The sequence below is a fragment of the Chelmon rostratus genome, chromosome 21, assembly GCF_017976325.1.
Source record: "Chelmon rostratus isolate fCheRos1 chromosome 21, fCheRos1.pri, whole genome shotgun sequence".
Taxonomy (NCBI): Eukaryota; Metazoa; Chordata; class Actinopteri; order Chaetodontiformes; family Chaetodontidae; genus Chelmon; species Chelmon rostratus.
Genome location: NC_055678.1, coordinates 11,435,269 through 11,456,242, shown reverse-complemented (window position 1 = coordinate 11,456,242; position 20,974 = coordinate 11,435,269). Strand labels below are relative to the sequence as shown.

The 20,974-nt window shown below is 42.4% G+C and overlaps 1 protein-coding gene across 1 annotated transcript in view; it reads right to left on the bottom strand.

The window, feature by feature from the left end:
* Nucleotides 1-262: 262 nt before the first annotated feature.
* The window catches only part of svild (supervillin d), a 44,364-nt gene continuing 23,652 nt past the window's right edge, over nucleotides 263-20,974 (bottom strand). Inside the window, exons 5-29 of the mRNA XM_041962290.1 lie at nucleotides 19,994-20,091; nucleotides 18,700-18,778; nucleotides 16,863-17,401; nucleotides 16,160-16,292; nucleotides 10,436-10,583; nucleotides 9,863-9,946; nucleotides 9,491-9,577; nucleotides 8,936-9,119; nucleotides 8,652-8,824; nucleotides 7,846-8,007; nucleotides 7,492-7,628; nucleotides 7,224-7,371; nucleotides 6,945-7,090; nucleotides 6,591-6,766; nucleotides 6,189-6,324; nucleotides 5,621-5,921; nucleotides 5,234-5,388; nucleotides 4,939-5,041; nucleotides 4,570-4,777; nucleotides 4,351-4,484; nucleotides 4,098-4,253; nucleotides 3,237-3,380; nucleotides 2,373-2,485; nucleotides 2,013-2,168; nucleotides 263-1,644 (exon numbers count right to left, since the gene is read on the bottom strand). Of these exons, the coding sequence (XP_041818224.1) occupies nucleotides 1,558-1,644; nucleotides 2,013-2,168; nucleotides 2,373-2,485; nucleotides 3,237-3,380; nucleotides 4,098-4,253; nucleotides 4,351-4,484; nucleotides 4,570-4,777; nucleotides 4,939-5,041; nucleotides 5,234-5,388; nucleotides 5,621-5,921; nucleotides 6,189-6,324; nucleotides 6,591-6,766; nucleotides 6,945-7,090; nucleotides 7,224-7,371; nucleotides 7,492-7,628; nucleotides 7,846-8,007; nucleotides 8,652-8,824; nucleotides 8,936-9,119; nucleotides 9,491-9,577; nucleotides 9,863-9,946; nucleotides 10,436-10,583; nucleotides 16,160-16,292; nucleotides 16,863-17,401; nucleotides 18,700-18,778; nucleotides 19,994-20,091 (3,987 nt within the window). The 3' untranslated portion in view covers nucleotides 263-1,557. The remainder of the gene's footprint in view (nucleotides 1,645-2,012; nucleotides 2,169-2,372; nucleotides 2,486-3,236; nucleotides 3,381-4,097; nucleotides 4,254-4,350; nucleotides 4,485-4,569; nucleotides 4,778-4,938; nucleotides 5,042-5,233; nucleotides 5,389-5,620; nucleotides 5,922-6,188; nucleotides 6,325-6,590; nucleotides 6,767-6,944; nucleotides 7,091-7,223; nucleotides 7,372-7,491; nucleotides 7,629-7,845; nucleotides 8,008-8,651; nucleotides 8,825-8,935; nucleotides 9,120-9,490; nucleotides 9,578-9,862; nucleotides 9,947-10,435; nucleotides 10,584-16,159; nucleotides 16,293-16,862; nucleotides 17,402-18,699; nucleotides 18,779-19,993; nucleotides 20,092-20,974) is intronic.

Sequence of the window (20,974 nt, the reverse complement as noted above, 5' to 3'; positions counted from 1 at the left end):
AGCACCGTTTGTTTTTGTACTGCAACAAATACAAATTGTTATATTGTTCCCAGTGGGCCTTTTTCACAGCAGACATGTTGGCTTGTCATAATAGGAACAACACAGGTGCCACTAATAACACTTACGATGGCGCTGCCCTAGTGAGCTATCATTAATTTAAGCATTTACACCTGTGCATCTCCTACTGCGACATGCCAAAATGTCTTCGGTAAAAACACCATAAATCCTCTTTCTGTGCTTAAAACAAGATCAGAACCAAACATTTTGAAAACCAGTTTATTTATAAGGGAAGTTTGAGCAATAATACCTCGTTTTCCCCACCACCAACGTTTACTTTTATGTGCCGTGAAATAAAAGCTGGCCTGGAAGCCATTCTCCACATACAATGCAGATGTTATGTATCACAAAAAAGATTCATGCTGCAACAAACTAATACATGATTGTTAAGCAAAACATCATGCATCATCATACAGAGAATTTCCTAATTCGCAGACACATAACATACAGTATGCACATTTTGCGGTATACATCTGTGGTGTCAGCTATAGCTATAAAGGCAGTTTATACAGCACAGTTACTCTCACTGTCTCTCCACACACACACACACACACTTAATACTTTTAAAGGTGCACCTTTACACACACACACACACACACACACACACACACACACACACACACACATTCGCAAAAAAATTATAACAAGAAAAGAAAATTAAATTTGGTCCCAAACAACCAGTTGATCAGAGTGCTGCCGTCACTGGTACATTGGCAGATATTCATGAGAACCAGGAAGTATCCTGTACCAAACTTGAAGAAATATTACGGTTCAGTTTCAGTGGTGGTTGGTTGCAAAGTCAGAATTAACGTGTTTTAGTTTTCTTTGGGATTTTGGAGTTTACTTTGCCACACCAACGTCTGCACACACACCTGTTACAATAAAAAGATAAAAACTGCATGTTTGTGATGTTAAAATTACAGCATGACACATGTCAGCTGTTGGGAATAAAATCTCGCTTCGCGTTTCTCTCAAACGACCACAAATTACAGGGATTGTTTCTCTGAACTTTGATTTGTTTTTCTTCTTTTCATTGTCAACCTCTAAGTGGAGACATTTTTCTGCACAATTTAATCCCATTACATGAAGCTGGCTTTTTCCATGAAATATAAAACTCCATCAATACCTCCCTCAGTTTTAAAACCACAGGCAATTTTTATACAAAGACATTCTTACAGAAATCAACACCGTCTGGAGTAAACATAAAAACACATTCATTTATAGTATATTACATATTTATAATGAGAGGGTAACTATTTTTGCCATACAAAGAAAACATCTTGCCATCAAAAAGATGAACAATTGCACATAATGGTTGGCTAAAATATTTCACTGACACTTCGACAATGGCGTTATTAAAAATAGATCAACATTTAAACAAAATTGTACATTTGCATTCTTTATCCTTTACAAAATAACATGTTTTTTTTCTTGGAATAAAAAAAAGTAAGAAAAGCTGATCATGAAAAACCGGCAGATATGTGTACAGACTGATGTGTTTTAGAACAGGCCCTTGCTTTTCTTCAGATTCTTCTGCTTCCAGTTTGGCAGGGCGTTGAACTCAACTCGACTCATCTCAAGAAGGGTCTGCAAGACATTAAAATAAGAACATGAACAAGAACATGATTGATTTCACTTCCAGGAAGCTTGTGGCAGATTTCTACTGTCTGCTATTTTTATTGTTTTGAGCATTTTAGCTTTTTACTTGCTCTGTTGGTCCTTAAATGATGAGTTCTTAACGGTTATGTTTGAATGTCATTCTGAAATTTTCTATCTAATCAACTAAATGGATTAAAATCAAATATTATGATGCGCTGTGGCAACAACTCCTACACTGAGGACATAAAGCCAGCCAAAGCTGCACCTTTTGGAGCTCACATGATGGATTACATGAAAAGACACCGTCTTTGTCTCTGGGGTAAGCATTTGAAAAACGGCCCACAAAAATGTCCTACCTTGAAGTCCTGGTCTGACAGGTAATCCTCCAGGCGTAGAGGGTCCACTCCTTCTGGTAATGGCTTCCTGGTCAGCTCCTCGATGGGGTACTGCTGCTTACTGAGCTTAGACAGCGCCTCCTTCACTAACACCACCTTGTTCTTGGAGCGCTCGGCCTGCATAGACATGCAAGTTACAGTATAGAAATGCAAAATTTAAATCTAGAATTATACATTGAGATGCACTAACACTGATATTAAATATTGGTCCGATACAGACTCAAATAGCTGGATCAGGTATCGGTGACAATTATTTTAAAGTAGCAATTCAGGAGGAGGATTCTGGAATGAACAGATCTGGTTGAGTGAGAAGTATCTCACCTTTGAAGTGATACTTGTGTCCTTCTCCCAGTATGGGAAGATGTTGGTGAAGGTGAGAGGTTCACAGCCTGCTAGGACCAGATAGGCCAGAGGGGGGCGGCGAGGGTTCTTTTCTGTAAATCATAATGAGCGAGAGTTGACAACACGAGAAGCAATTTCCCACTGTGAAAACTCTCAACAATACGTAAAAGTTCAAACCTTACTTTAGTAAAAACGTGTATTATCAGCAACTTTTTAAAGGAAATTCTGAAAAATGGTTCTGTCTGTGTTTTTGGATTAATGTTACTGCTGCATCAATGTGTATGTTGCATTTGGCTGCTGTAGATGTTTATGGTCGAGCTTATTTTAACTACTTTATATATTGTTGGATAGTTTAATCTACAGCAAAGCATCATATTCTATAAGATCATCACATGTTTGTAGCATCGCTGTCCTGTGAGAACCACCAGTCTCTAAAAAGCCAACTGTTCATGAGCTCAGAAAAAAGTACAGTATTTGCCTCTGAGATGTAGTGGAGTGGACGTATAAAGTTGCATAAAACAGAAATTCACAGGTAAAGTACAAGTACCTCAAACTGTACTTAAGTACAGTACTTCAGTAAATGTACGTAGTTACATTCCACCAGTGGAGTTCAGTTTCAAGTTGGATATTTTGACTGCATAAAAACAAAAGCAGTAGCCGTATTCTCTGCATCTCTGTAGCTGTTTGAGGGATTGTTACGGCAAATGATTGTAGATGGTTAAAAATGACAAAAGCCTGGTTGATGAATCCTTTTTGATGGCACTGGTCCTGATCAATTACTGTAGATGGTCAATTAAATCCTCACAGACTGTTTAGCCACAGTGGTTGTCGGTGAACTCTGACCTTTGCAGTACTGCAGCACCGTCTCCATGGCACACTTCCTCTCATTGTTCCCGCGTATCTTTGCAGAGCCGGTGCACTGCGTGTCTTCAGGCTGCCAGCCCTGCCACAGGTACACCTCCATACGGTTATCCAGCAGGAACAGAGCTGAAGAAGCAACAGCAGGAGCATTTACACAACATGAGCTGCACATCCAGGAGCACTGAGAGGTAATATCGTCCAGGTAATGTCGTCTACTGTAGTTGCCTTTTAGGTCCCAAAAAGAAAACACATACATCAACAGAGAGGCCTGTGAAAGAGTCTTCTGAAGCACCTTATTGTTTTTATCAATCCAAGATTCAAGCAGGGAACAATGTGTAACTGAGACAAAACTAAGACAAATTCAAATCAATTATGTTCATACGGCAATAAAGTACTGAATCTTTAATCTTAATGTTTTTGTGATTTTTGTGTTGTGCTTCTTTGTGCGGCATCGAAAAAAGCACTAAAAAAAATATATTTTCAAAAATGAGTCTCAGCAATCTGCACATGATTTTGACGAGTGACTCACAAGGGGGCAAAGCCTCAAGACATGCACAGTCAGTGACATCTAACCTAACAATAAAGAAATGCTTTCCAGTTGCTGGTAAATAAATACAAGTTTGCATGTCTTCTTTGTCAGGCAAGGCCCAAACATTTTCCGGCTATATTTCTATTCCAGTATTGACTCTGAGGGGCCATTTAATTGTATTCAAGGATCAGAAATAGTTTTACATTCATCTACATTCCAGAAAGAAACAGGGCTGTACTTTCATAAGAAGAATAAATCTAATAATAAACATATAATTCAATAAAATGTGTCACTGCTACAGGTGTGTGTGGTACCCGGCTGCGGCGCGGAGTAGAGGCTCTCCTGCAGGAAGGGCATCGCCATGACTCCCTCCGTCACCCTGGCTGGATACAGCTGCTCCTCCCCTTCGAACACCCCAGAGCTGGCACTCAGCCGGAACAGTCGGGGGGTATAGTTGTACTTCCCTGGATCTGGAGACAAAACACACGCGGCACACAAATATTTCACCCCGTCACAGAGGCAGTTGTTCATGATCCTTCTCTGCCGTGTGTGAATGTGAGGACGCACCTTGCAGCATGCAGTCGTAGGCCTTCTTGTCCTGTGGGCCCAGTGCTTTCATGAACTCTGCAGGTTCTGATCCTTCCTCCACCTCCTCCAGTTTCACACTGCTGGTGCTGCTCAGACCTAACTCTGAAGGACACCTTGAAGACACAAACACAGAAAATGATTGGTCCACATATGTCCATCCATTAGACGTGTATTCATCCATCTGCCTTGTGTGTTTACCTCTGGGTTACTTTCTCTGCAGCTCTTTTGGCCACCTGCCTGGCACTGGCGTGTGCTTTACAGCCATGCCACAGGTACAGATGGCCTTTCTGAGCATTAAGAAGCACCAGGCTGGCACGAGAACGTAGACTGGCATGCTGGCAATCGACCTCCACCAGCGAGGCCTCCACCTCTGTCTCCCCACGGACACAGAACAACCTCCAGCTGCCTGGAGAGCAGAACCATACATGGCTAGAAGAGTTAGGTATTAAAAACTAAAAGCAGAAGCCATTCAGAGTCTCACCATTCGGTCAGTTTGATACAGTATTTTATACAGTAAAACCAAAGCCTCTACATAAATCAGAACACAGTGCATGTTTTGCATTTTACCTGTGCTGTTGGCACTGTCTTCTCTGCTGCCCTTATGGATGATCAGCCCTCCCTGGAAGAGCTGGAGGAAGCACGGAGGCTCTTTTCCCTGACTCACCAACACCTGCACAGCCAACCAGACACAAACGCATGAAGAAACACACACTGATTACACACAAAGCCATCAATGTTGCTTAATAAATCAACAGATGAGTGGCTGGAGACACACCAGCTGATTACGACTTCTAATCAGGAATTTCTCCCTTAAAAGTGACATTTTATTGATTGCATGTGGCTGTGATGGACTGATACTCACTTGTGATCCCCTGTGGCTGCCCAGCTCCACGGTCATCAGAGCCGAGGTTCCTTTCTCACTGACGCTGGAGTGACGGCCTTGCCAGAAAAAACAAGCAGACCTCTCTCTTCCAGGAGCTCCGGCACTCAGCTCGCCGGGTTTCTGCCGCTTCCCCACTGACAGAAACAGAAGAGAACTACAGTAAAGCCCGTGGATGTAATCAGGACTTCTTCTTTCAAACCTCGTTGAGAATAGTCAAATGAGCCTCTTTCCTGATGCTGTTTTTCAGTCAGACAGATTAATTCTATCTGCGATTAATCATCTTCCAGGTCTTCGTATTCAAACCTCCCATTTCACACATCCACTGTTTATTCTACAGGCTACCTCTGTGCCAAATACATGACTCACCGAGTGTGGTGACGGAGTAGGTCCAACGGATGATGTAGGCGTCGCCCGCGTGTAGCTGGCCCAGGCTCTCTTTGGGCAGTTCCTCCTCACCGTGCTCTTTGATGTGCCAGGTGTCTACAGCAACTGTTGCCAGCTCTGCCTGTCTTCCGTCGTCCGCCCTCACCAGGCCGTGGCCCCGCTTGACATCCACCCCCTCCAGAACGGTCTTCACCGGATCTGGCTCATTGTCCAAAAGGGCCTTGGCGTCACATGGCTGCAGCTCCAAGTCAAACGGGGAGCGTTCAGTGGAGTGGACTGGGCTCTATGGAGACAAAGGATGTTTTTAGTTTTAAATAAGTTGCTTCAGTCAGAATTGATGTATTGAATCGCTACAGCAGAGCAGCATTTCTTCTCCTTTAAAACAGATAAATATACACCAACAAGCCACAAGAAAAAGTAAGAATGAAGGTATCCAGTCAGGAATCAACCGATTATGAACCCAAAACAGTGACGACCAAGCAACAGATTTATGAAGCTAGCACTGATCACAGACTCGCTGCTAATTATATGTTAGTCTAATCTCTTCTACCTTGACTTCCTCTGCTTGAGCTGCTTCCTCCTTCTTCCTCTCAGCCCAGTCCAGGAACTTCTCTCTGAACAGGGCCGTCTCATTGTGCTCCGACAGCCGTCCAAACAGAGTCCAGCTCGGACGACCCTCCCCCTGCCTGGAAACCATGCATGCAGGCACACATGAGGACCTCATTCAGACATGTCGTCTCTGTGCAGCTGTACTGGCAAGATTAAACCACTAGGGGCTACACTAACACAACCAATAATCTAACAAACTTTACAGCCCATTAATATCACATATGACTGCATTTATCAAGTGCAAAGCAGGCACTCAAAACGCCTCAAATAAAAACCAAAAAGTGCACCGGATTGTACTTTTACAGTTAGGTTAACTGCTATAAGCGGTGGTAGGACTACTCACAGAGGCACATCCTTATTCGTGCAGGAGGCGTCTAAAGGGTTGACTCTGCAGTTGCTGTAGTCATAGCTGCCGCTGTAGAGCTGTTTTCCCAGTTTCACAGCAACTTTTCTGTCACCCAAGGGCACGTCTTTCCCATGCCAGACGTACACTTCGCTGCCAAAATCAAACACTAAGACCTGGTGTGTAGTATTGGCAGAAGGGGGAAGGAGGAGAGAAGATGGAGGATGTTCGGGCTGTTATTGTAGTTACATGCACAAACAACAGAAATGCAGATCCCAGACTTTTCCATGTGTAAAACTGATCAATTTGTTTTCCACACTTCCAGACATATGAGGTCATTCCTCTACTAGTTACCTCTTTAGAGTTGAGCAAGGAGACACTTGGGATGGAGGCCCAGGCATCTTCATGTGGCACCAGTTTGTCTCCCTCGAGTCTGTACACACCGTTAGAGTCTAACACACCACTCTCATATAGCTCATCCTCCTCTGGCTCCCCTGCTCCTATAAACACACACAAACAGCAGGGTGAGCAGTGTGCCAGGGAGGCCTCGTGGGTAGACAGATAATCCTTCAAATACTGCGGTTCAAATAAAACAGCAGAAACAGTATATATAATGTGTGCATGTGTCTGAACCTCTGTATTGGGTCTGTCCTCCTAGCAGGCTCCAGAACTCTTTAGCCCATCTGCTATCAGTGTTGATGCCCTCCTCCAGCACTGTCACCTGGGGGGCCTTACACCCAAGGTCCCTCTTGGCCTGGACAAACGACGCCATCTCTGACGCCTGATCGCCCAAAAAAACACATTTAAGTGGAAATCTTATCATGCTGTATCAAAACCTGTAAATACACTCAGATCCAAAACTGGTTCAGAAGTTTTTCTTTCTGTGTGAGCGGGTCACTACCTTAGCTTTCTCAATGACGTTGGCGAACTCTCCACTCCACATGAAGCACTGCTTTGGTGTTATGAGAAGGAAGCAGTCGCCGCTGTTCAGAGACGAGGCTGTGGGCTCCATCAAGCGCACCTGGACGTGCCTGCGACCTACAGACAAAGCAGCTCATAGCCTTAAAATCACTGACCTCCATTCATCTCATTAAATGTTCTTTTTTTGTGGTTCATTAACCTAACATGATTAAGTGTTATGCCATTTGCTCTTCATTATAAATGGTTAAGGGTGACAGACTACCACACATCACACCTGTATTCAACATGGATGTATAGAATACAAACACACGGCACATTCTCTCGTGTTTCTGACCTTTGATGCGGATGAGCATGAGCTTGTTGAAGGGCAGTGCACTGTTATTGGTCACAACATCCGTCGACTTCACACTGCGCAGGCTGACCTTGCGGAAGTTCTCCTTGCTGGCGAGACCCGCCAAGGCCACATCAGCCAGGCTTGTTTTGGAGTGTTTTGCCACTTTGAGGGAGAGAAAATGAGAGAAGTGACAATCAGAGATGAACACTATTGAACAGATTAACGATATACTTTATAATACACAAAACATGTGTTCTAATTTCTTCTTTCGTGGCAGCAACGCCGGACAATCAATTAATAGCTGTGGTGCTCGCTTCCTCTTGTGTAACCTGTGAACAAGTCACTGAGGTTAGAAAAGTCTGTGAGGTGTATCTACAAAGAGGAACTGAATATAGAAAATACACAAGCAGCAGATTCAAAACTGAAAATACAGAATATGAATATCAGGTAGTGAATAACAGCTGCTTGTACCTTCAGAGCTCCACCCTTGAGTGCCGCTAACTGGTATCCAACTTCGCCTTTTACTTTGATGTGACGTGTTTACTGTGCACAGCTTCAGAGTCAGTGTGACTGAACTAGGCTGTCATGCATCTTTAAACATCTATGTTATTGTTTAAAGTTTTTAGACACTAGTAGAGCTCACTGTAACCTTCAGAAACCACTGAAGGCCACCAGAACCTTGTAAGTTTGTCAGGAACAACACACATCACATCTTGGCAGAATCATTCTACCACAAATTTTGGTTGTGGATTTAACTTGTGGAGAACCTTAATAGCACCATAGGGGGTACGTTTGAGCAGCCTTACTCCTCTCCACTTGGATCCTCTTGGTCTCCACCGTGGCTACGTTAAGCCTCTGCTCAGTGTAGACCTGGCGGATGTCGTTCCGGGCAGCCAGAGCCCGCAGGGGGTTCCTGGAGCCCTGATTCCTTCTGGCTGGTCGCACGGCTCGCTTGTGTTCTGCTACGGTTGAGGTGAGCCTGAAGACACAGATACACAAAACAGAGTTGATTTTTAATCCAAGCAACCAAGAGCCTAAGACTTACAGTTAAAAAAAAAAGGGAATCACAACTTATTATCGTCAAACTAACTTTGGTGTATCAGCCTGGATCTGGCTGAGGTCCTCCTCCGTCAAAACTACACTAAAATCCTGGAGCGTTGAGGGTGAGACAGACTTGTAGAAGTTGCCGAAGGTCTCCTCGTCATCAAGGGTCATCACCTCTTTCTCGGTCTCTGCCGTCACCTCGATGGTGGACGTCTTGCTTTTGCTCACGCCTGACCCGCCCATCGTGGCAGGAAACAGGAAAGATGGAACAGGAAGTGTTACAAGCACTCTTCTCATGCTTTGATGTTTTTGCTTCTGAATTGTGCTTTTGGTGAACAGGACAAGGAGAACGTTGTGGTAGGAAGTCGTAAAGTGATTCAGATGTATACAAAATGCAGATGTTTTATAAACCAATCACGTCTGTGTAGGCTCACCTATTGAGTGATTTGCTGTAATGTTTAATACACACTATGACTACTTGGCAGAAAAACAGACCTGAGATTGAAATGATATGAATGTGGAATAACCAGTTTGTACACGTACATGAACAATAGGTCCTTAATAACACGTATGTGGAAAACAACAAAACGGGGGATGGTACCTTTACTGTGGAGCTTATCGAGGAAAGACTCGAGCTTGTCGAGCCTTTTATCTCCTTCCACCTTGACATCAGTTCTACTGGAGATTTCTGGCCAGTGAAAACAAACACAGGCCTGATTAATTGTGGCTTAACATACTTGGAGTTCCAATAAATTCTTCTTTTTTTTTGCCATTGATATTGTTTTAATCTGTGTCCATCTGTGTCAGCTCGACTTAGTGCCACTTGGTGACACTCATGGCCACAAGCGTTCGGTTTAAGTATCAGTGTACTTTAAATAATCACAACATCTGCTGTTGACAGGTGCATTGGATTAAACTGAATGATTCACACACTTATATACTACTATATAAGTTAAAGGGGAATGTCTACTACCGTCATGGGGCTTCACAGGTGTGGCATTAGACTTCCGGAGAGAAATAAGAGGTGACTCCTCCTTTCCGGTATCTGACACAAGACCTGGAGGAACAAATGGGGAAGATTAGGGCTAACATTTGTTTCCATTAAATTACATTCACTATAAATAACAGAAATGACTGAAGTGCATCAAATATGTTGCCAATTCAGCAGCTCTAAAAGTGATGATTCTTAGATGCCGTCTTCATGGTTCCCACATTCAGTATGCAGTTACCCTGACGATATCTTATCCTATCTGACGTGCTTGTGCCAGTGTGTGGAGGATACAGTGAGGCAAAACGTCTCTATAGTATATGGTGTTATGACTGCACGTCATAAATGGTGTTTTAACTGTTATAAAGCTACAGTGATTGTTTGTCCATTTTCACAAAATAATATTGGTAAGTTAGTTTGATTTTTTTTTTTTTAACTTCCGGTCAACTTTTCATTTGCATTTAAAGAAAAAAGGACACATGTAAAGCAAAGTGTAAAAACTGATAGACACTTGAAGGATGTGCAGAAGTCAGCACAGTCACCTCAGTGTAGTCTTACCTCTCTTGGCCATGCGTCCAGCCACTGTGAACTGGACAGAGTCATTGGCTGCTCCTTTGCCTTTGCACTTCCACTGCTCCTCCTTGTCTTTAAGGATCTTCATCCTCTCTGCCAGTGACATCTTGGCCCCCACATCTACACTGGACTTCTGTTGGAACATTTATTCAAACAGACACTTATGAGGACGCAGTGAAGTGGCCACGAGTGAGGCATAGAGGTTGCATGAGGATAGGAGAGACTATTGTTAATGTTGGAGGAAGGTTGTGCAGCAACCCTGCAGGCAGAAATTAATTTACTAAAGATCCTGTTGCTTTTTAGGTATTTCTCGGGGGTGGTAGCTTCTTCCAAAAACAACTGTTTCCAGAAGTTTTCACTGCGTTATTCAATCTTCATTTTTACAACAAGAAACATTAAGAATGTTGAGGCCTGACAATAAAACACCAAAATCCATCTTTATATACTGAGGCCATCCATCACCCACTATTCAGTAGAGCTTTCCTTGCATGATTTACTCCTGCTGCCATTTTTGCACCTGAAGTCCACCATTAAAAATGAATTAGCAGAGGTTTACTGGTCCCACTGGACCTCAAAAGCTGTTACAGTAATTAATGATATTCCACTCCTAAATATTTGAAGTGTTTTACGGCCCTGCCTGGGGTTTTACTGGCTGCCTCTCCTTATTCCTTCACCAATAATGAGCAATTCACTGTGTGTAATGTGCCATGAGTGGTGACTTCCTTTGGACAGTAGGTTACACAAAGAATAAGCAAAACTATCTGACTACACAGGAGACACACACACAGAAAATAAATTTCAACAGAGATGAACGGCAAAAACCAACGGTATTGTACAAGATAAGAGAGAGACAATAAGAAGAAAAGGACATGACAAAACTCAAACATGTGCCTATATGAATTCATAGAAGGGCAACAGCAGGGCAGTGTGTACTGCAGGGGATGGTAGTAAATGGCAAACAAATGACTGGGGTTCCCAAAACCAAACAGCTTGTTAAAGTCAGAGAGGAATTTTCTTTGTGGTTGATCTGCTGACTGTCACACTGTAACTCATAGCATCATCTTTAATGCATCTCTGAAGAGTCAATTTAAACATTCACAGATGTCAGCAGCTTTAAAGCAGAAGCGATATTGTGTCTGAAGTGGTGAACTGCAGCCAGTCTGATGTCAATGCAGTATTAGAATAGGAGGAGTTTTCTTGCAAAATCACAAGTCGATCCATTTTGACAATATATTGATGTAGATATAAAATCCATACTGTAGACAGAACGATGATGATGATGCCATTTAAACTTTATTTTCTATAAATTAACCTCCAGGTCTATATTGGCTGTCCACATAGCGTTAAACAAGATTTATTTGTACCAAGCATAATCAAACATATTTCTGAATGAGAAGAACCACAAAAGAAATACAGGGATTATAAAGGTAACCTCCAGGGTCCTTCAGTGAGGTTATGACTTACTTGAGAACTTGCAGACAATGGCATGTCAGGAGCTGACTCACTGAATTAGCTTTAATTAGCTACATCTGACCACATTTTTTGGCTACAGTTGTCTTTAGAGCTAGCAAGTTCACTTTTGTTGAAGTTGTATTTTCGCATCCCAGTTTAAAGATTAATTGTTCAGATGCACAATAGCAGAACAACCAAATAATGCGTAATACTATGATTTCATTTTTCTTTTTTTAACCCAGAGCAGCACTCCTTGCCAACTTTTTCTTTTCTTTTGACCGTAATTTCAAAGTCTTACAAACTGGCAGACTTCAACATCTTTCTGGTATTAGTTAATGACAGTTTCCTACCTGTCGAAATCCAAATTTTAAATTCAAAATATTGTGACTAGAGTTCTGTGATGAACTGGGTGTGCTCTGCCTCTTGCCCCAAGAGAGCTTGGATAGTGTGACAGTACCTTGAACAAATTATTGATGATATAAACAAACCACAGCATGCTGTTCTCAAAGGCTAATCTGTTATTTGAGTACCTGATTAATTCAATGCTTAGAGCTACCATCCAATATATTTTACTAAACCATTAATCAACTGCACTACCTTCAGCTCACAGTAATTCCAAAAAACTTCATTTTGAGGCCAAAGCCCATGGTTGTTCGGAAAACAGAAAAAAACATTCTCATGACTGGAAGGTCAAAAGTTTAATCCAACAACAGGTTTCGTGTCTAGCAATATATTTACTGTTGAACTGTCCCTGAGCAAGACCCTCCATCCCTGCTTAACCAATCATTTTTGATAGCCTGGCGAAGGAAGGAGCTGGAAACTGGCCTGCCGTATAACAAAAATGCAGTAAAATTCAAATAACAAGTCTGAGGAATCCTATGGGCTATTTGTCCTGAGTCAGTGTGACACATGCTACAATATACCAATAGCCATGTAGTAACAAAATGGAAAAACACCAGTTCCCCTCAAACAAACCTGAACGCACCCTCTCTCCCGCTGTGTCTCACTCAGTTTGTACTTTAACGTGTTGCATTGTGTGGTCAAATATTAGCCTGACATGAGAGAAGAGCTCAAAGAAAAATGTTTAATCATGCTGGCATACACACAGAGACAACACACAAGGGCTGCACTTCAAAGTGAACTCTTGCTGACTTCATCACATGAAAAGAATATGACACGTCTTCTGACATACAGAGCATTTCTGCACATGTCCTGAAGGTATCATGAGTCAGAAACTACTGTACTATGGGAGTAAATGCTGTTTGTTGCACTTTCAAACTGTTTATACGCCAACATACCACTCTTAATTGTTGGTGCGATATCTTACATTACGGTGCCTTCATACAACAATGCTCGTACATGCATGCAAACTATAATACCTGTCATCTCATAGAGTCCTAAAGCCTTCTCACACACTTCTCACAGACTGACACGGCCCCTCCAGCAGGCAGCCCATCTCTGGAGTCAATCAGAGAGGGGAAATACCTTGGCCTGACAGGACCCCAGAGAGAGTGGAGGGAAGGAAAGGGTCTGGGCCTCAAACCCCCACAGGAAACTATTTTTCTCAGCCCAGCCTTACTGTACGGAGCAGGCAGTACCTCAGCCAAACCACTGACACAGATATCGACCAACGGAGGGCCAGCGAACCGCATTCATGTAGCACAGCGAGTGTGCTGACAGCTCTGATTTCTCTGCGGTAATGTTCGGAGAGAGTGAGAGACTGTCCAGAGCACCGATAGAGAAATAATAATAAAGTGAATAAAAGACAGGCACATACAGCACAGACGTATGTACACACACTCACCTGAAGGGACTGGGAAAGGTTGACAGGCAGGTGTCAAAGTCAAAGAAAGGGGAAGAGTCCACAGGTGAGGACAGAGGAAACTGGAGGGTCAACAGGGGAGGAATAGAAGAAGAGGAGAAGAGGAAAATTATCAGAGGGGTATGGAGGAGATAGAGCATAGCAGGGCAACATTAGACTGCAACAGCTGGAGTGAGGGTATTTTAGCGCAGAAGACTACAGAAGAGACATTTGAAGTCATTGAAAGTTTGGGAGGATGGGAGAGAAAGGAAAATGAAAATAGACTGTTTATAACAGTGCATGCAGAGAGGGCAAACACCATAAACTGAAAGCAATGCATTGTATGAATCATTCCAGTTTATGAGGGTATGAAACTAGTCTCACGATTTAGTTGGAATCAAGTGGAAAAGTCTCACCCCATTAGTGGATTTAACACAAACATTTGATTCCTTTCAAAGCATTAACTTTCTACAAATGATGCTGTGAGTTGTCTTTTTAAATTGCCTGTTTAAAGAGCCAACACGCTCACAGTGTATTACAGATAATCAACTCATCTTTAGTTGATTATCTCTAATACATTTGCTGGGAATTAACACAACAGGGACAATATTTCCAACTACTCATTAGTCTTAATGGACTGGATCAGACTAGTGTTCAATGAGTCATCACATGAAGAGAGATCTGAAAGAAACTGTATATTTCAAAATAGCTTTTAATGTTAAAATTTGTATCTGCATGGACTAAAACTGAGTTTAGATTAACAAACAGCATTTTTTTGTTACCTTTTTTATCTAGATACAATTAATCATTCACTAATGACTTGCTGCAAACAGGCAACGTATGACTAACAACCATTACTCAAAACACGGCAGACCCTCTTTAATCTGAATTTACAACAAGGCCTCACTTTACAACACAACCGTGGTGTACTGAGCAGCTTTAGCAGGCTTAACAGGAAACATCTGGAGCTGGTTGAAGATGACCATGGTGTGTACCATGCATGTTACATTCCCTGGTCTCCCACATATCAACCAAAGAGCAACAACATCTGCTCCGGCTTGGCAGTGTAGGGGATGAAACGACCTGCCTAAACACGTAAAACCAATGGCTTTTCCTCAAGGGAGAAAACGTAACAAGAATAATCACATGCAAGTCAATGCCCCATAGCTAATGCCGACATGGCATCAAGACAAATAATTGAGCCAAACCATGCATTATCTCTGATGTGAGTTAGTTTCCCAGAGCTGTACAGTAGCAGCCGCAGTGCACAGCAGGTTCCAGACCAATTTAAGAACCTCAGATAGAATTAAAGGAAGAAATCCACAGACATTTCGGACACCAGTCTGGCTTTCTTTCATGCGTGTGAGTGTTGAGGATGCAGTTTTTGTACTAAATTATTATGGGCTTTGTGTTGATTCATCATAATGAAGACAGACCACACAAATCTAAAATGACATCAGTTTTTAGTATTTAGTTGACTGGGGATTTGTTCACATTTTTGGCTGTCTGTACTTACTTATAAAGTGGCTTTTTCCAGCCTAAGAGTGGATTTATTCTCGGGTTAGGTCATCCTTGGATGAAGAATGAGCCCAAACCAGAAATCCCCCAAGAGGATCATTGATCTTGACAGACATCAAGCCAAGAGGTGAGCTGTATAAATAAGCATGACATCACTTCAACCTTAGTATCCAATTGACTGTTTTGGGGATATTCCTTGTGGCACACAAAGGGGTTTTCCACTGCTTTAGGACCATTCTTTACTTGAACTGGTTATTACAGAGTGTACTGTTGTTTTTCCACTTAAAAACTCAACAAGGGTGGCCTTGTTTGTTTAGGAGAAGAGCCTGTCGAAACCTGCATGTCGTTCTATTAACGCTTCAAATGATGTCAGTTATCTTGGCATGTGTCTATTAAAAGCTGGCCAGAGTAGAACTGAATGACCTAGATGCTTATGTACATTTTTGAGACATTAAATGTTTGCTTACTGAATAAATTATTTTTTTAGGAAGTAAAGTGGAGAGTGTAAAAACCAACAAAGGAAGCAAGGCATTAGTTGGGAGGGTTTGCAGGTGTTTGGTCATGGTGCAGGGTTTTATTTTTATAAGGGGAAGGGGCGGGTCTCTCTTTCTCTTTGGGAGGCTAGCTAAGCCCTGGATCTCTGGCTTTGGCATCACCACTCCCAAATATGCTGCACCCCCAAGCCCTCCTGACCTCACACCCTCTTGGCAGCAAATGCGGGAAATAAGCTGATTCAGCAGAGGAAGAAATGTGTCCACGGCCAATTCTCTCTCCCTGCACACAAAGCTGAGAGCAAGCCTCGACATATGGCAGGATTTGCTCACCCACCCCCGAAAACAATGCACTTCAACAAAAATTGCTTTTATTTTTAAGAGGTCTTGTAGATCCATTATTCATACTAATCAGTCAGAGAGTTTGTTCAGTAAGTACAATCTTACCTTTTTCCTCCAGGCATTTTCAGAATCCTGCAGCTGACTGAAGCGATCAGCCAGTGATGTGTGGATCAGCTCGGCTGGCTTGACCTTCTTCAGTCTGTCTGTCTTCTCACCTTCACAGGTGAACTCTGCCAGCCTGAAAAGGCAAAAGACATTTTAGTGCTTTCCAAGGCATCATTAACTATATATTTAAGAATTTGTGACATTCAAACTTATTTTTTCCTGTATTGGTGCTTCGCTTAATTAATTATTGGGTGTTTCATGCCTCCAACAAAAATGAATTCAAAGTCAATCTAAATGTATTGAAAGGGTCCAAACATGAATTTTTAATATTCTGTTGTTTCACAAAGTCTGTGGAAGCATCCTCAAGTCTCAAAACTGATTATCATCATAGTGTTTGTTCTCATTTGTTTTCCATTCAACTGTTATAAACTTTCTCTATTCACAGGTCTGAGCTATAAGAACTAAAATACAGTAGCTGAAACTTTCACACTCTACTGTAATAATATCTGCGAGTCTAACTGATTGTGATGACTTAAGTAAAATAGTGTAAGTGTGTATAGGGGTAAAGGTGAGCATTGCCCTTGAGAGGAACTTCAAACCACCAAACCTATTTAGGTTTATTTCCTTTTCTTTGCACAGACAAAAGGGTCTCATACTTGGTTCTTCGTCATAATGCATGCAGTGTTTGTGCACATCTAACGACCTCTGTTTGAGTGACGAGCCCTGGCTTCCATCCAAACTGCTCTCCAGCTCCTCAACATCCTCCGACACTGTGGACGTCTGCTCCAGGCTCTCGTCAGGCGAGGGACTCCGCATCTCCTCAAAGCTCCCTCTGCTGCTGCTGCTGCTTCCCTCCGTCTGCTGTCTGTCGATGCTGAAGCTCCCTCCATCTGTCATGTCGTCAGTTCCTGACTCATCCTCTCTGTCATTTTCCCCATTGGCCTCTTCCTCCATCTCCTCCTCCTCCTCCTCCTCCTCCTCCTCCTCCTCCATCTCCTCCTCGCTCTCGGGGTGGCTGAGGGTGACACTGCTTTGTCTGGCTGGCCCGCACTCTGGCGTCGAACCCTCGCTGTGGTCCGACTCCACGCTGGTGGAGCGGCTTTTCTTTAGGATTCCCTTGATGCCTCGAGGCCCAGAGTCTTGGCGCTGGAGCGAGGCAAGCTGGCAGGGAGGAGAGGGAGGGGGAGAGGCGTCTCTGTTCTTGCTGAGGGGGAGAGCTTCGTCGGAGTGAAGAGTGGAAGGCTGATACAGAGAGAAAGAAAGAGAGAAAGGGGTTTTTTTTACTACCAGCCATAATATTCATAATATCTGACATCTGTCAAAGACAATTAAAGGTAGAACTCTACTTGAAGTGTATTCTATGGCCCTTGATTATTTAGCTGAACAGTGAAAACCCTTTTACGTACTGCTTGTCTTAAGGGTCCAAATACTTATATATTTATATACTACATATACTTATATACTATAATATGCAAACATATACTATTGTCCCAATGTCCCAGTGACTTGTTCCTGCTATCAACAGACTTTAAGTTAGTTTGTGTCAGATGAGCAGGGTGAGGGGCTTAAAGTGGAGATAAGTCATATATAAAAAAAACCTGAGGGCTTGAGTAAATGTTGATTAGAGACAAAAAAAAAAGAGAGATTAAAGGGTGAAACAAAGAGAAGCAAACAGTGTGTCAACAAAGATTGAGAGAGATTCATCCTGTGTCAATAAATCTGCAGGACTTGTTTGAGACATCACCTATATTTGTGTTGACTTATGTTGTAACTGTAAGACAAAAAGCCTTCTGTAGTCTGCACTGCCATAAAACATTAACTGTTTGAAGGGTGTGATTGTACCTTTAAAATGCATTTCAAAGTAAAATACACAGAGAGCAAACATGAACATGCAATAACCCACACAACACACATAAACACACCCTTTTGAGTGTGTTCAATATGTTATTGCTTAGATAATGCAATGACCTACTGACAGGTCGAAGGTCATGAGGGAGTGCTGATTTAGGAGGAGATGAAGGAAGAAGCAGATCATGAGGCCAGCTGGGTGTAAAAGTGCAACACCGACCAGGTGGTCGCCTTAAATGAAAAACACCAGCGTGTAATGTGTGTGGCATTCAGTACGTGTACGTACTCTCGTTACTTTTGAGGGTCAGTTTCAGATCATGGGTGACGTAATCACATTACATCACATTTTGTCAGATGAACTGAAGCACGTGCGTGTGTTTGCATTACAACTGTACATCAGCGACATGAATTACAATCTAAACGTCAACTCAAAGAGCAAAAAGCCTAAACTAAACCAGACCCAGAGGCAAACAGAGCCAAGGTGAATGTGAGTAAGGGTTTAGGAATTGGATCGCATGCGGTGGTAACATTTCTCAGAACTGCAACAGCAGTGGTCAAAAATATGATCTTTCCACATACAAAGAGAGATGACTTTTATTCCTGAGCCTACTGACTTTCTTTACAGTAGCACTGTGAACTATGAGATCTTTAGAATACTTTAACTTTTGTATACAATTGGGAAAAATACAGACCTTTTCTTCCACGGAGGAGGCATATTCATCTGTGGCCTCTTTCTCATCCATTACCTCGCTAGTACCAGTTTTGGGAAGGCTGAAACATCAGAAAAAAGGACAAAGATGATGGAAACGGAAAAGGAAAGAGGAAAAGCAACATTTGTAATAATTGCAGGAAAGAGCTGCAAGGTGAATTCAAACATATTACTAGTGGTTAACTTTTGTATTTTTTATGTTTCAGTACATTTACTAAGAATACAGTAGTACATAATTACCTGAACTGACTGTCACTAAACCCACCTGGGTGAAGCTTGTATCAAAGTTTATTTATACACAACTGCGCAAGAGGTTTTTGTTTTCTTGATTTTTACTCACACCAAGGGAGTTGCCAGAATCAATGAACAGTCGCGGATTTGGTGCTTTGTAATCAATCTAGGCAATGGGCCAGCACAATGATGAAGACACTTAACTCCACTAACACACCACAGCAAACTCTGGCAGGCCGTATAGGTCCACGAACTCCTAATCATCTCATCTGACTTAACCTTTGGAAGCGGGGACGCCCAGACACATTCACTGTTGCTTTCTGCAGGCCCCTGAGCAAAGCCTTTTTAATGTAATTGTTTTGTTTTTTGTAGTAAGCTCTTCAGAATGGACAGTTACTTTTTTAGTTTATTTTATTGCAGCGCAATGGGGCTCTGCTTAAAAGGTCAACTGACAAGGTTCACTTGCATATACAAGGATATCACTTCTGAGAACAGTTTGTGGGTCAGTTTAAACTCCATGTGGACAAAAAAGGACATGTATGATCTTACTCGTGAATTCAACCCATCTACACACATGCACGCTCCAACTCAGTCCGGACTTTTTACTCCAGTGGTTACAGTGCTAAGTACAGTCTGGCTCTCACTGTTGCAGCTATTAACTTTAGCCTGGTTTGCATCACCATGGCTACCACACAGTCTTGAGGGTTTGTGTGTTCATGCGTGTGTGTGTGAGAGGCAGCATGGTATTAGAGAAGCTCTGCAGGTTTATCTGGTTTATCTCTGCAGTGTTTTACATCATTAGACAGTCTTTGAATTGCACTGTAATTACCTCTGTGCGCCGCGCAGTCTCTGTGTGTGTGTGTGTGTGTGAGTGTGTGTCAGTTGGTTTCAGGGTTCTGCATGTGTTCTGCTTGGGTTTGTGGCATACGTAATGGTCCGACCTACTGCCAATACTACGGCAAACACATACACTGTCAAACTGAAAGTGAACAAATCTGCTCGATTCATTCCAAAGCGGACTCTGATGTGACTGTGAGCCTGCCTACCTGGTAGAGGATTCCTCTTCATCGCTGCTCATTAGCTGACACTCTACCCTTTCATCGGCTCGTCGGCAGCTGCCTCCATCCTCCGCCCCCTCCAGGTCCTACAGACAGAGATAAGGGTGCATGTAGCCTAAACATGAGGAATGTATTTAAAAGACATTCTGCTGAAGACCTACACCAGCTGTAATAAAAACAAATCTTGATAAGGGAAGTGAGTGAATGAATGAGACTCCACCCCTACACCTGAGCAACACACTTTAACCCTGGCAAATGCTCCAGTCATGTTGCTGAAGTGTCAGTGCTGTAGTGGGCCAGTGCTTGGGGGATATGTGACTACCCATCCTGAGTGCATACAGTAAAAACTAAAACAGAGAGAGATGAGTAATGCTGGTACTGTATTTTCCACATTAAAGTAAAGTGCACTCGAGGGAGCCATTATGGTTTGTTTTTGTTGTCATTTTTAACCATCTTAAAAGGTTTAAGATGCCCTACAGACGTGTTATATGACATAGAAATGCATGAATAACAATTTGTGTCTAATGTGATTTTCCACTGAAAACTCCATTTAACTGGTTAAAAATGAATAAAATTACATCTACTCCTCCACTATTCATAAATCCAAAATCAAAGAATATGTCAAGTCTAATCAAAGTTTAACTGCTCTCCTACCTTACATCCATTCTCAGTGTTTGTGCTAGCTGTGATGTCACAAAATCGAGCTCACACAAACAACTCAGATTTAATGTGAGCACAGAGAAACTTTTCCTCCTTCAGCAGATGAATGTGAAAACAGCTTTTTAGTGTCAAACACAGCACATACATCATTGTGCACAGTGAAACGCAAACATCAAAGTGAAGTAACAAGATGCAAAACACATTTCTGGAGTGGTAGGCGACCTTAAATACTGCTTAAATGTGTCACTGTCTCACTTTTAATGTTAAAACCTGAGGGGTAGATACAATGACAACGTAGGGTTGTTACCC